The following is a 14,419-nucleotide window of genomic DNA, read 5'->3' as shown; positions in this document are numbered from 1 at the left end:
CAATTTGCCATGCTTGTTATTCAGTATTTGATCGTCTATCTTTATGAGATATGTTATATTTATCAAATTCTCTTCAAAAGTTGGTTTGATGGTGACGTATTTTTTAAAATAATACATCTTATGACATGGTAACACATTACTTAAGAACAAACCTTTTAAGAGAAAATTTGATAAGTGTAGCATTTTTTTTTTTTTTTTTTTTTTTTTTTTTTTTTTATGGAAACACTAAAATAAGAAAGAAACATTTCTCAAATTTTAACAATAAGTCAAATTCCAACGTAAAGAACTTCATGGGTATGATTGCAAGTATGTCAAGAAAGAATCAAGGGATTCGAACAATGTGTACTTAAAAAAAAAAAAAAACAATGTGCAGTTGCCCAAATTTCATGAATAAATGGTGATTTTAAAAGTCACATCAATTTCAGGAAGATAAAAAGATGGTTCTTACCATTAGTGAAGTAATATATGAGGTAATATATGAGACAAACCACATAAATGGCAAAGGTTGTTGCACAGAATAATTTAATTTAATTCCTCCCATAACTTCACACCTGTCTGCCAAGACTCGAGAGAGACCAGTCAAGGGCTTTCTATTGGTTTCCCATTCATGTCTTGGCTCTATAGCACGTTGTTGAAAAACTCAGACGTTGCTCTTTACACAAAACATGTAGAGAAAATGTCGCCGGAGATTCAAAATATAATTAAACCTTCCATCAAGTACTCTTATTCAAAAAACATGGTCAGCCCAATTCTACAAAGAGGAATCCCCACTTATTTTTGAAGCTTGTATAGACTGCAGCACTCTATTTTCCGTTACTCATCACATACCTTCATCTCTGTTGATATGAGGAGGGTTTGAATGCCTCTCACAAGTCATCTCTGTCGATGTGAGGGTTTAAAGGTAAATGGGCAATTTACATGCATTTGTGCCAATGCTACGCTTGAAGGCACATGAAAGATCATTGCATTTGCCTTGAACTCGATACCAGATGCTATGACAATCCAGCTGATAACTTGATCTCTTTTGATATGAGGGTTTGAAGGTACATGGGCAATTTGCATGCATTTGTGCCAATGCTAAGCTTGAAGGCGCATGAATGATCATTGTAATTTGCTTTGAACACCATACCGGATGCTATGACAATCCAGCTGATTTCATTTGCTTTATCACCGTGTCTACTTTTTCTGACAAACCTGCTCTTCGAAAGCCAGCTATCAACAAATCATAAGTTGATCTTCTGAGCTCATAATAACCCTTTATATGTTCCAAAAATAAGTCTAGCCGATCAAAAGCTGCCCGCCTGAAGTAAGAACAAATTACCTTCTCAACATCATCTGGGGAATTGAAAGACAAGCCTTGTTTTAACATTCTGCCAACAGAATATTCTACATCGTCCAATCGATCTACCATGGCATACTTCCTTATAATTCCACAGTGCACCCGCGACAGAATCTCGGATACTTGATCTGCGATCATTAAAGTCACGAGTAGCTCCTCCATATCTTCCACAGTCCCCACTTCAACATACAACGCCACAAGCCTCTCAGCCATCAGGGCAGAAATTTCATAACCAACATCAAGCATAGAGTTCAAGAACTCTTTCACTTGGCCAACACTTCTCCGCTTGCAAAGCCCTTGAAGCATATTGTCCAATATGGGTATGTTGGGCATGACTCCAGACATCTTCATTTCTTCATATAATTTATCAGCACAATCATATTTTCCTGCTTTAACAAAACCCGAAATGAGAGACTCATAGGTTTGAAGATCAGCAGAGAATCCAGTAGCAATTTTAGCCGAGTACCAAGCTTGCATGGCATCAGCATTTCCCAAATTGGAGAATTTGGATATGAAAGCATCATAAGTTTCAGAATTAGGCCTATAGCCCTCGGAGCCCTCCATTATCTCAAACAAGCTCTGGGCTGTCATCACATTACCTGAAGACAAGCAAGCATGTATAAGGGAATTGAAAACAGAAGAAGTGGGTCTAACTCCCTGACCCTCCATAGAAGTAAAGACACGCATAGCTAGAGGAAGATTCTGAACCATTCCACAGAGATGCATCAACTCTGAGAAGCAATCATGGTCTCTCACATTCTCCTCCAGCATTTTCTCTAATCTCCATTCCAGAACCTGACGAATCAAATAGTGGGATGTTATGAGCTTTTGTGGATTGGAAAACCAGGACAAGATGGGAATACAGCGATGAAAAAATTCACCCTGGATATTCACAAATCCACCAGGATTCAATGTATGTAATGTTTTCAGACTCCCAGCGTGACATTCTTACTTTATTGATTCATAGAGTGCCTGTCAGGTTCTCTTTTACTCACCATTTCAGATGCACATTGATAAAACTTTCATGTAAATCAGATATTTATCAACCAAACCGATTAAATGCAGAAAAAATTGAGAAAAAAAAAAAAAAAAAACAAGTGACCTCAACTCCTACATCTTTTTCTGTTGGGTTTTCAAAATAGTGAAAAACGAAAGAAAGAAAGAAAGAAAATTACGACTCTAAGTCTCCAGTTTACTATGAAACATCTATAATAATAATAATAATAATAATAAAAAGCGTTATTTTCCTTTCTTTTCCCACACTTTCTAGGCGACCAAGCAATGCAAAGTGAAAAACAAAAGGAAGGTGAAAAGAAAGAAAGGAAAATTACCAGCTGGGTTTTCTGCGGGGACGAAGATCTGAGAGAATTAACGAGGGCTTCCCAGGAAAATCCAGAGCTTTTGAGGGCAGACATGTCCTCTGAATCTAGTGCACTTTTAATTCGTGAGCTTGGTTCCTGAAGCAGTCTCGCGAGCAGAGGATTGGGATTGAACGCTTTCTCACAGAATGAACGTTGGATTGTCATAATATCACGGATTAGCAGAAATTGAGGCATCAAAATTAAACCCTTTGTCGTAGAGATCGATAGTAAAACCCTACGAACTGATGCCATGTTTTCTCTTCTTTTTCCCGTGAGTGGGTTTTACTGTTTTCGCGTTTCGACGCCGGTTCTCATTATTTGGAATACGACTAAAATGAACTAATTTAGAACATGAATATATCATATATTGTGGATGAATTCAAGATGAAAGGTAAGCTTATAAAATTATTTCCAAAGGTGAAAAGGAGCAACTAATTTTATTAGTTAACAAGATAAATCTTCTTATGGAAAAGAAAATTCCTCCGACAACAAAAGAAAAAAGGTTAATGAGTTGTGGAATGTTTTCCCTTAATTTCGTTAGTTTAGTATTTTTTAATTTTTTGTTTAGGGTTAAAGAACTGATTCTAAAGTTAATTTTTTCACTTAAACTGCACATAAAGTAAAAAATCAAGCTAGTTTCAATCTGGATTTAGACACTTTGTAAAATAATTAACCATTAAAATCAAATTAATCTGGATTTAGACAAACTTGGTAAAATAATTAACAATTTCAAAATTGATTTCGTTTCAGTTTTAGTTTAAAGCCAAGTTAAATCAACTGCCGTTTGGCAAACACCCCCTGTGGGACAAAAGAAGAGTAAAGTATAACATCCATAACTTGTGATACAAGAATACATTTTATTTTTTTTTAAGTAATAAAAAGTTTTATTAAAAGTGTATAGGCACCCCAAAGTCCACCAAGTGTATACAATGGAATCACCTAATGAGAAGAGGAAAAGCGAAAAAGAAAATCATCATAAATAATCGACATCGGAAAGACATGCACCACAGTCCAGAGATACAAAGTATGAAAACAAGAGGCTAATATGTGTTCCAAGGTCCTCTCTAAATCCTCAAAACACCTACTATTCATTTCTTTCCATAAACAACAAAAAAAGCAGGTGGGCACCATCTTCCAAACCGCGGCACTCCCCCTCCTCCCCGAGGACCACCAACGGGCTAGAAGATCCGAAACCCGTCTCGGCATCACTCAAGACAACCCAAACCGACCCAAAAAAGTACACCATATATTTAGAAAAGAATACAAAATTATAACAGAGTTTTTGGTTAAAAAAAGAGAAAAAGAAAAAAGAAATATCATATATTTAGAAAAGAAATCCACTCACCCCAAAAAGAAGAGAAAAATCAGAAAACTTCTGATAAAAGAAAGTACAGAACTCTTTGGCCCACCTCAACATCATGGTACAGGAAAATTTCTTACCACAAATGGTAAAGAACAAAAATAAAGAACAGAAAAAGAACTAAGCCTAACTGCACAACTCAAACAATTGACTCGCGTTCCTGGAATAAAATGCCCTGCAATAGAGGTCCAGAGAGGTAAGGTTTGGATAATGCAGGAACTATGGTGTGGGTCGGAAAAAGAAAGGAGAAAGCTAATCTTCAACTGCATCATAAACTGATCTACTGCTAAAGAGGAAGGCTCTTTTACCACTCTCTTTTATTTCATCTCCAGCTTCTTCCCAAGAGAGAGGGAGTTTCCTCCATAAACATCGGACATAACCTATTTTCTGTTGGGCCCTGAAGAGATATATTTAGATCGTTACAGCAAACCGAATTTGGACAGAGCTGATTGAAACAAAGCAGAGAAGGCCTCAGATAGACTTTGATCATCAGCTTTGATCTTCATTTGTGCTTTAGCGGATGACGTGTTGATTATACACTCTACAAGAAATGTGGATGATTCCTCTGCTTTTTGTGCGAAGAAGAAGAACTTGAAGTTAGGGGATTGACCACCTGATGCAATGCAGTGGATGGAATGGCCTTGCATGTGCCGGAGGAGAGCTTGAGGTGCTGTCAATCCTGCAACTCCTTCAGGACTAATAGAATGTTCCTGCACCAGAAAATAATCGTGTTCTATATTAGAACGTTTGGGAAATACAAATGCTAAGCCGGAGATGAAGCGGGAAAGGTCTCTTGTTTACAATTCTTACTGTTGCCCAAAGGAAATTTAATTAAACCACAACTCGTAGAAAGCATGGCATATAGAAGATGTGGTATATATAAAAATCACAGTGTGCAAGTTTTGTTACCAAGAGAAAAGGGGCATCAATAGAAAGAGAGAATTATCAAACTGATGTCATAATTGCCAAGTAAACCTGTGATAATGATATTGGCAGTTGGCGCCATTTTTGCTGAAAAGTGCTTGGATCTAGAGCAGCTTTTGAATTAAGCTTCAAAGGAGGGGGTGAGGGAGCAGGTGCAGGTTCTACCGGTAGACCTAAACCAAGGAGGTCATCAATTTCCAGGCTAGGTTGTGGAGCATGCCCTGATACAGTGGGGTTTGAAATTGCCAATTCTAATAACGTTTGTGAAGCAGCAGCAGACACAGCGGAAGCATCGTATGAAGGAGCACTATATACAGATCCATTGTTACTAGGCCCTCTACTTTCCTCCTTCTCTGAAGTACTTAAAAGCAGATCCTTGTCATTTGCCTCGACTCTCTGAACTGGAACAACAGTACCGGCAGATTCTATGCCAATGGATATATTTCCAACTTCGTCGGAAAACTCCAATGGTCCACGGTGTTCCTTATCAGTAAACATGTAGGATGGCTGCAAAAATTTATATAGAACAGTTAATTTGAAGCTTAGCTCCGAACAAGTTCTAAATCCATTGAAGATAAGCAAGACATGACCACTATCACACAGAACACTTCCATATAACTACCATATCTGTACTGGCTATGGGTGGCATTTTGGGAATTATGGTCTATAAGTTTTTCTCAATTAATAACGAACTAAATGAATGTCAATGCCTCCAAATATCTTTTGCTAGGCATTATAATTCATACAATAAAACGGGAGAGCACCTGTAACATCACCCTTTACGTCTTGTTTCTAAGGGAATTGGCTTAATGCTTGCCAAAATAGCATGAGGACAAGAATGAATGAATCATACCAATACAATGAACCTGTGTACAGGTTGAAAACAGTTGAATCCCCCCCAAAACCCAAAAAAACAAAAAACAAAAAATCCCTTTTATCCTTCCTCCAGATCTCTGAATTTCTTCAATGCTTTGCTTTACAATAAAAAATTTAGACATATTGTGAACTAAATAGAATTGTTCCTTGAACATAGAGTTAATTTATATCAATCTGAAACAAATTATAAGGGGAGAAAGCTGCAGTTACCTTCTGGTATACAACAGACAAACTGTTAAATTCGTCAAATATGCGGTCTTTGATTTCACTGCTCTGAGTGTCAGCAAATACTGAAACAGCTTGTTTTGGAGGGTCCACCACATGTTCTGCAACAGATACATTGTATTGCAAAAGCCTGTAGTAGAACAAGGCTCTGTCATGAACATCCTGCAATCAACGGAAAGTTTTAATTTAACATTTTTATACAAAATATTCCAAAACTTAGATAGGTATTAATTATAAACTTAAATAAGTATTAATCAGAATGTTATAATTTCAAAGAGAAAATGATAAGTATTGTTAGAAGATTATCAACTTAAAAAAAAATCAATACTGATGATCATATTAATGGTAACGATTATGATAATGGTGATAATCATGATAATAGCGATAATGATAATGACAATGACATTGATGACAATAATAACAATAACGCTCAGTGGTGGATCCACATTATGCTAAGTGGAGGCATCTACCCTTGCTGAAATTTGTTAAAAAAAAAAAAAAAATTAGGCTCCATATTAATTATTTAGGATAATTTGAAACCTTTTTACAATTGCACTCACTAAAAAGGAGAGAGCCGTGGGGAAAATTACCAGAGCTTCTTTTGAAAATTTAGGGCTGCTTACAGTTTGAGAAACTCATAATGAAGAAGAAAACAACAAAATAAAGAAACATCTTTTAAAATGTTGGTCCCCGTTTATCTGGTTATAGAACAGAACAACAAACCCCCTTGGTCCCATATCTCCTTTATGTTGCCGCCACTGGAATGAGAGAGAAAGGGAAAGGGAGAGAGAGAAAGGGAAGAGAAAAAAGAAAAAGAAAAAGAAAAAGAAAAGGAGGGAAAATGAGGAAGAGGGGCAAAGTTATTTAGGAAAAGAATGTTTTTTCTTTCTACAATTGTGGATGCAAGTGAAAAAAAAAATTATTTAAACCTAAATTTCTAAATTAGGTTGTATTTATTATTATTATTTTTTTGTAATTAGGTTGTATTTATTTGATTGTTTAATTGTTTGACAAAAACATTACTTATTTATGGCATCTTTTGACTTGCTTATTTCCTTTGAGCATTACAGTAGGCTAGGGTTTTTCTCTCATAAATCATTTTGTTTAAATACAATTAATAACTTAAAGTTGAGAATTGAAATTGATTGTCTTAGCGTTTTTAATGTTTGAACAATGAATTTTTTTTAGATGTCATATTGGTTAAGTGTTGACAACTTCAATCCAATTTTATTTTATTTTAATTATTTTAATTATTTTTTATTTTTTTATAAGTAATCAAATATCATTAGTTGTATGGCGCCCCGGGTACATAGAAAGTATACAAGAGACAACTTCAATCAAAATTCTTATTAGCTAACAAGATTTATGATACGCTGTCCCTTTAGAAAAATATATTCTGAATTTATGTTCTATGAAAGTGTTGAGTCTGATTAAATTATTATTTTGAATCAGTTATGGATAAGTTTATCAACAGAAACTCAATGTTGGAGCAAGTACCACTTGCAGAAGAAACTATTAGTCACAGCAATGAACAAAATTGTTTAGAGCAAAAAAATGTCAAAGTTAACTTGTATAACCTTTGCACGGATAATGGGCTGCAGATTAAAATTTTATATTATCTCTTAAATAATTGGGAGGAAGTTAAATGCGCATATCTAGTATCCACAAAAGGGTCCTCGTCAACTTCTCAAGTTACAGTTGAGATTTTTTTTGTTATTATTATTATTTATTGAAAAAAAAAAAAAAAAATCTTAAACTGTAACTTTTCATAATGAAAAGTGAAAACAATATTATCCAATTTATTTAAATTTCTTTTCCCTATTTAGAATTTGCACCCAATGAGGAAATCCACGCTCTAGCCACAGGTAATGATGATAATCAAAATAATGACAATAGTTATAACAACGATGATGATGATGATGAATGGCATTGATAATGATAATCATGATAGCGATAACAACCACAGATCAAGCAAGACCTGGTGGAAATCAGCAAGACCTGCAGCCAACGCTGCTCCCAAAGCCTTCTGAGTCTCAGGTGGCCTCTTGAAGAAACACTTCATTACTGCTGTGAGAAGATGTAAGCGAACCTGAGCAATGACATAGTCCATTACCAAACGATTAAATGAAGAAACCAAAGGCATAAAAGTAAGAACTCAATCTTTAAGATTTCAGAATAATTAAATAAAAAAATTACATATGTGTGTGTACACACCCACACATACACATTATGGATACAAACATACATACATACATATTACACATTTGTTGTCATTTAGGATTAAGATTCAAACCACAACACGAGTTGAAAAAGTATTGCGGCATCTCTTATAATGATCAGACAAGGTTTGAGATAGACACCCGGAATATGGCTTATAACAGAACAGAAATGATAAAAAGATATTGTGTTACGTCATGAAAAGAACTCTGCAGCATGAGAACAGTAAGCACTGGACATGCAATCCAGAATACAGCTTAACCTGTAGAGTGGATTACTGAAATCTAAGCATGTGAGCCTATAATTACCTAGCTACAGCATATTTGAAGATCCAAGCAATATTAAACTGGCCCAAAGATCCAGGGGATACTAAACTGGCCGATTTAATTTCATATAACCTAATTTTCATAACAAAAGTAACAGCCTTTGACACAGAGATCATATCCCCTAAAAATTAAAAACCACAGCCTAGACAAAGTGAGGAGAAGCAAATAGCCAAGGCATTGCAAAAAGACTATTATAAAGCAGCAGCTTAATTACCTCAGCAGAATGTTCTTCTTCCCAATTTTCAATTAAACTCTCCAATATATAAGGAGCATCATGCATGTCCTTAGAATATTCCCCCAACATCCAGATAAGAGCTGCCTTGGCCTTGGGTTCTTGAACATTTTTGCTGCTGATATTTCCAACAACTGCAATGCAATCTTGACTCCATTGTGGATATTTCCTTAGCAGATCTTTTACAAGCACCTGGACAAAAAAAATGCAGAATGTGTATCAACCCTTTGGACCATAGTTAGGTCGAGCGGACATTGTTTTGCAGGAATTGAGAGCACTGCACTAGCATATCACGATCTAATTATTTACCAGAGCTTCAGCAGTCACATAGTCCTTTTCCATCTCCAGAAACTGAAGAAGCCTATCAACAATTGCATTCACATCATATTGCTGCAGTGCTATTTTCCCAACAGCCCGGATTGACTCTCTTGCAATAGGAATATCAACATTTGCAGCATATTCACATAATTCCGTCACTGAAAGAGAACCAAGGTGGTCATGCATCAGTGATACATGAAAGAAAACAAAAGAATGATGGCACCTGTGACTGAAGACTGGGTCTCCAAATATGACAGGATGCAGATTTCCCGTGACAACTTTTTTGCTTTAAGGCCTTCATAAATGAAATTGAAATGCTGTGCACTTACCAATTTCATAAGTGTTGCTCTCGTTTGCCACTGCGGTCAACATTTCAAGCTTCAATTTTTTGACATATGATGGCTCATTGTACTGGCAATAGAAGTGTTTGTAGTCTGAGGAAAATATAAATGGTGCACGCATCACCAAGAGATGCAGGTGGCTTAAAACTGCGTATGATTGCTCTGGACTTCCTGAACTTACTAGGGTTAAGAGAGGGGCTTTAATACGTTCATATACCTAACACCAGTAGAAGTTCTTATTAGAGGTCTGCTGGCCACATAAAAATAACCCAAGTAATAACAGATGGATTCAAAGTATTGTAAGATGACATGCATCAAAGATGGCGTAACAAACTAATCAAAATTACCTGCCCACGAAATCATGTTCTAGAATAGAAGTTTTTTTTTGTTAAGTGGTTAACATATAATGGGTGGTCTCACCTCGTTGGAAACAGAGGGTGTCCAAATTAATGGGCAAAAGTTATTTTAGATTTAAGATAGCACCTCCATTCTTATGCAAATCCAAGGAATTTAGTTTGTCATTTAGAAATTAACTACAGTTTCTTGACAGTTTGAGCTAAAAGAACGAATAAAAAAAGCTTCTATAAGCACCTGCTGGTGAACATCAGTCATGGACAAAGTCAACTGTAGAAACACTTTGATGGTTGCCAATACTACAGCACCATTTGCATGCTGAAGTCTATCTTCAAGTAGATTCATGATGTCAAATATCTCACTGCCCTCTGAGGGTACATATTTAGCAACCAACTCAAGTACAAGGCATTGGGCCCATTCACTGAATTCCTTAATCCTGCATGTCAAAACATGTACAAAAGTGAGATTTTTTTTTTTTTTCTTTTTTTAGAAGGAAAAAAAAAGAACTGAAGTCCAGTATGATTTCCAGAAGAACTTTCTTCTGAATAATTTATCAGGATTCAACTCATAATTATACAATCCAGAACGGCAACAACTCAGCACCAGGATGATAAAATTTGTGGTTTTTCAGCACGTGCTACAAGGAATTTCAATATTCAAATATTTTTATTGACCATTTACTAAAACAACTTACAATTACTAAGACATCAGAAAGAAAATAACATCCACATTGTAACTTCAAGTGGATGTTATTATGGTTTGAAATCAGCTTGGGTTGACAAGTTGGAGCCCGTTTCAGTTATGGGTAAGTTTCCTCTATCAGTTTTGGGTCCAGACCTTGGCTCTGGTCACGATTTGGTTCCAGTTTCGACCTCTGTCACGATCACTCCAACATTTCTGGGCCAGTTCCCCTTACGCCGGAAAAGTCTGCGGGAGGTTCTATGGGGGTCCTGCAGTTTGCTTTGACACCGATGATTGGGTGTCTTCAGGCTTCTCACTCTACGGACTTGTCTTCAGGCTCCTCTCTCTCCGGCAACCTCTTGGGGTCCTTGGTGGATGCCCTGCGGGCTAATCAGGCTTTTCCTTCTCTGTCAGAGAAGTTTGCCGGAAATCCTGCTGTTCCAGGAGCAGCAGCTTTAGGTGAGAGGCTACATATGCTTCCGGTGTTGTCGAAGAGTGGGGCCCCTATAGTCCGGTCAGTGTACAAGTAGACGTTGACATATTATCGGAGAGCTAGGGAAGCCAGGGGCAAGCCGGTGAAAAAAGTTCTTACTCTTGGAGGCAGTGGAGGCTCTCAATGCTCTTTCAGTGCAATTTCAATCCTTGCCGATTGCTGGGTTTGTTAAACAGTTACCTTCGGAGGCCGTAGCTGCTCCGAAGCTTAGCTTATTACGTTTCCTTAATTCAAGATTGTGGGTGAAAGGTACTCCTCATGCGTCTAGATGCCAATTGTTTTATTGACATTATCGGAGGTTGTTGAGGAGAGGGAGGACTCCAGTTGGAATGGGTTGTTACAATCCCAAAATTGGCCGGTAGGTCTCGGCCCTTCAGAGGAGATTGTGGTGTGGGATAAGGATGGTTATAACCTTTTCCCTCTGGATGTTTGTCATCCATCTCAGGAGATTGATGAGTGGGATTATTTTTCCGACCCCCTCGATTGGGATTATGACGAAGAGGAGGATCCGGCCTTGGTGCTGTTGGACGCCATTGAAGAGGATTTTCATAAGGAAGTAAAAGTCGCTCGGGCAAAGTATTAAGGCACTAGGGAGCTGCTCAAGTTGAAGAGCTCAGTTAACTATGGCGATGATATTACTTCCAATCGGCGAGGGAAAGACAAGGCACAAGGGTGGCATCGCTAAGTCTCTTTTTGGGTCTCAGGTGGGAGGGCTTTTGTCTTACGGTTTATAGTGTTGTGAGGGTTTTTTTGTTGGGCTTTCTTTCTCTGTTGGGTTTCGGGTGGGAGGGCTTTCTTTCTTTCTTTTGTTTTTCTGCCTTTCTTGTCCCCTTCTCTTTCTCTTTCTTTTCTCTTCCTTTATAAGGCGTTCTCTTGTATACTTCCTGTGTATTAGGGTTGCGCCCCTTTGCGCTTTTGATATATGAATCATTACTTATCAAAAAAAAAAAGTGTTGCTATCCCATGCACTACAAAATAAATGTGAGGCCCTTTTTCTGTATCTGCCAACTTACAATGCAGCAGTACTATGAATGGCTACATAGCAGTAAATTGATAAAAACTAATGTAATCAAAGTTTTTGTTATCCGTGAGTCAGAAAATAATTACCGGAAACTGTTTCAAACAAAGAAGTAATTCTTGTTCAAGAATTCTTTCACAAGATGAATCCACTCAAATTATTCATTGAAGTAACAATATTGAGCTCATATAATAGCCATGGTAATTAACAAAGAAAGATATAACAGACCCAATTACATCTTAAAGTGTGCCACAAAGGCGAGGTTTCCATGGAATAACTTAACAGATTTCTCATAAATGCCTAGTTATAGAACATACCGATTCAATAAGTAGTAAACATTTGTCTTGCTAAGCAAACCTTCTCTCTCCCTGGATGCTTCCTCAGAGGTGCTTGCTTCTGAGCTCCAAATCTCTTGTAAGGCGGATAAACAATTTGCAACCACCTGATGCAAGAATAATATGAAAATCCACCAATTCAGAGAAAATACAAACATCTTCCACATCAAAATTAGAGCAAAAAAAAACGTGACATTGCCAGAACACTTAGAAAGAGGAAAGCAACAAAAGGAAAGAAAAAAAAAATTAAGAAATTAAAAGTACAGAAGAGTAACCTGAGTCTCTGAGTCATTAAACATCATATTCTTTAGTATTGCAGGAAAATCTGCATCTATACATGTTGAAGCCGATATATGATACAATTTCAATACACCCATTACTGCCACTGTTCTCACGTAAGAACTTCTGTCCTTCAATCCTGATCCCAAGGGCCCCACCAAATACTCCACAAGATTTGCCACTCGTAGTGAACACAAGCTCCTCAACGCAAGCCCGCGTATCATCGGGTCCTCATCCTTGCAATCTCTTTGAAGGAAATTGATAGTCAAAAGTGCAAGATCAGGATTAACTTTCGCGTAATTCCCAACATAGAGATAACACATCTTCTTCAAAACAATGTCGGATGCTGCCGAGCACATCACCATCTCCCCAAAAACAGATGAGACATCAATGCCAATCGTCATGTAGGAGATCACTTTCTTGAAGAGATCCCGCTTTGAATCATCAACGCCAGGAGCTCGGCTTCCAGCAAGCTGCCGGAGCTGCAATTTCAAGTCGGAGACTTCTCCTTTTCTGGCCAAATCAAATTTGCGGTAAGGGTTTTAAGGAAGAAAATAAAAGGTGTGTGTGTGTGAGAGAGAGAGAGAGAGAGAAAGAGAGAGAGAGAGAGAGAGAGCTAGTTTCTCAAATGTCAATGGTAAGAGCTTGGATAAGCCAACTAAACCTAATACAATTCCAATTGCTTTTCTCAGTGGTTCAAATCAAGTTTCAACAATGTGGAACCAAAAAAGCATTAAACATGAAAAGAAATCAAAGATTCTCGGCTATGCTACCCTAAGTCGGTAAATGCACTAAATTGCTCAAATTATGAGAGTCTTTCACGTTTTGTATATTAATTAACAAAAAGGATTTAGGTTTTCTTCTTCTTTACTTCAACTTTCACAATTTGGAACTATTTCATTTACGCAGTGCTTGGTAGCAAAAGCAATGCGAATTAGACCTTTGAATCTCATAATTTTCATAATTCAAATCCCGAGGCAATAACAACAACCGCCACTATACTAAACCCAATCCAACACATTGACTCATTCTTGATGAGCTCCAAAGCCAAAGTTTCCTGTTTTCTATTCTGTTTTTCATTTTCCAGGACTTTATCAGAAACCAAAACTACAATCAAAGTTAGGGTTTATTAGAGTGAGAGAATTTGGGTTACCCTGACGGTTGAGACGGTGAGGGAGACCGCTGAGACTGCACCGGAGGAGCCATGGCCGACCGGAATTGAGCCCAAGTTACGGTTCTGTTGGTTACGGAACCGTACAGTGAGATCTACGAATCCCGTTAGCTGGCTTGGCGCACAGAGAGATCGATCTGACCGATGACCAAGAGCGATGATACAGACCAAAGTTTGAAGCCTGCAAAATCTGTGAAAAATGATAATCGTACAACGGGTGAGGGAAATTTTTTCGTTCACGTTGAGGTGGCCAGATCTGATTGGTTTGGATGTATGATCGCGAGGTGGCTTCTAGCACTGTCGTCATTCACCTTTCCAAGTGCAACTTGCTTTTACTTAACACTATGTAGTCGAGAGACTCGACACTACAGCTTGTTACGACGAAATATTGGGTTTGGAGATATCTCTTTGGAGCTTGGAATTGGAGTACAATTACGAAAGGGCCCTTAAGCCCACTCGGTGGAGGCCCCTTTGGGCTTGGGCGGCAGGAAAGCTGACATCCACGGTAACCATCTATTAGGGCCCGACGGGATCCAGCGCGTATTAACCCACCTTCGAGAAATATGCCT

The 14,419-nt window shown here is 37.7% G+C and overlaps 2 protein-coding genes across 2 annotated transcripts; both read right to left on the bottom strand.

Moving 5' to 3' along the window:
- Positions 1 to 429: 429 nt before the first annotated feature.
- LOC132190061 (pentatricopeptide repeat-containing protein At3g60050-like) lies at positions 430 to 3,002 on the bottom strand. Its single transcript, XM_059604943.1, has 2 exons — positions 2,671 to 3,002; positions 430 to 2,134 (listed from the first exon to the last, which is right to left on the bottom strand). Exons 1-2 carry the CDS (start codon positions 2,950 to 2,952, stop codon positions 1,136 to 1,138), a joined length of 1,281 nt encoding a protein of 426 aa, XP_059460926.1. The 5' UTR covers positions 2,953 to 3,002; the 3' UTR covers positions 430 to 1,135.
- A 763-nt stretch (positions 3,003 to 3,765) lies between these two features.
- On the bottom strand, positions 3,766 to 14,149 carry LOC132189338 (beta-adaptin-like protein A). Its single transcript, XM_059604043.1, has 11 exons — positions 13,833 to 14,149; positions 12,676 to 13,192; positions 12,383 to 12,507; positions 10,111 to 10,309; positions 9,508 to 9,736; positions 9,170 to 9,336; positions 8,843 to 9,052; positions 8,064 to 8,174; positions 6,071 to 6,247; positions 5,036 to 5,491; positions 3,766 to 4,770 (listed from the first exon to the last, which is right to left on the bottom strand). The coding sequence occupies exons 1-11, from the start codon at positions 13,883 to 13,885 to the stop codon at positions 4,480 to 4,482; spliced, it is 2,535 nt and encodes an 844-aa protein (XP_059460026.1). The 5' UTR covers positions 13,886 to 14,149; the 3' UTR covers positions 3,766 to 4,479.
- Between the last annotated feature and the right edge of the window lie 270 nt (positions 14,150 to 14,419).

Source organism: Corylus avellana, chromosome ca8 (assembly GCF_901000735.1).
Source record: "Corylus avellana chromosome ca8, CavTom2PMs-1.0".
In the NCBI taxonomy this organism is placed as follows: Eukaryota; Viridiplantae; Streptophyta; class Magnoliopsida; order Fagales; family Betulaceae; genus Corylus; species Corylus avellana.
Note: the sequence above shows the minus strand (reverse complement) of the source record. Positions and strands in the feature narration are given on the sequence as shown.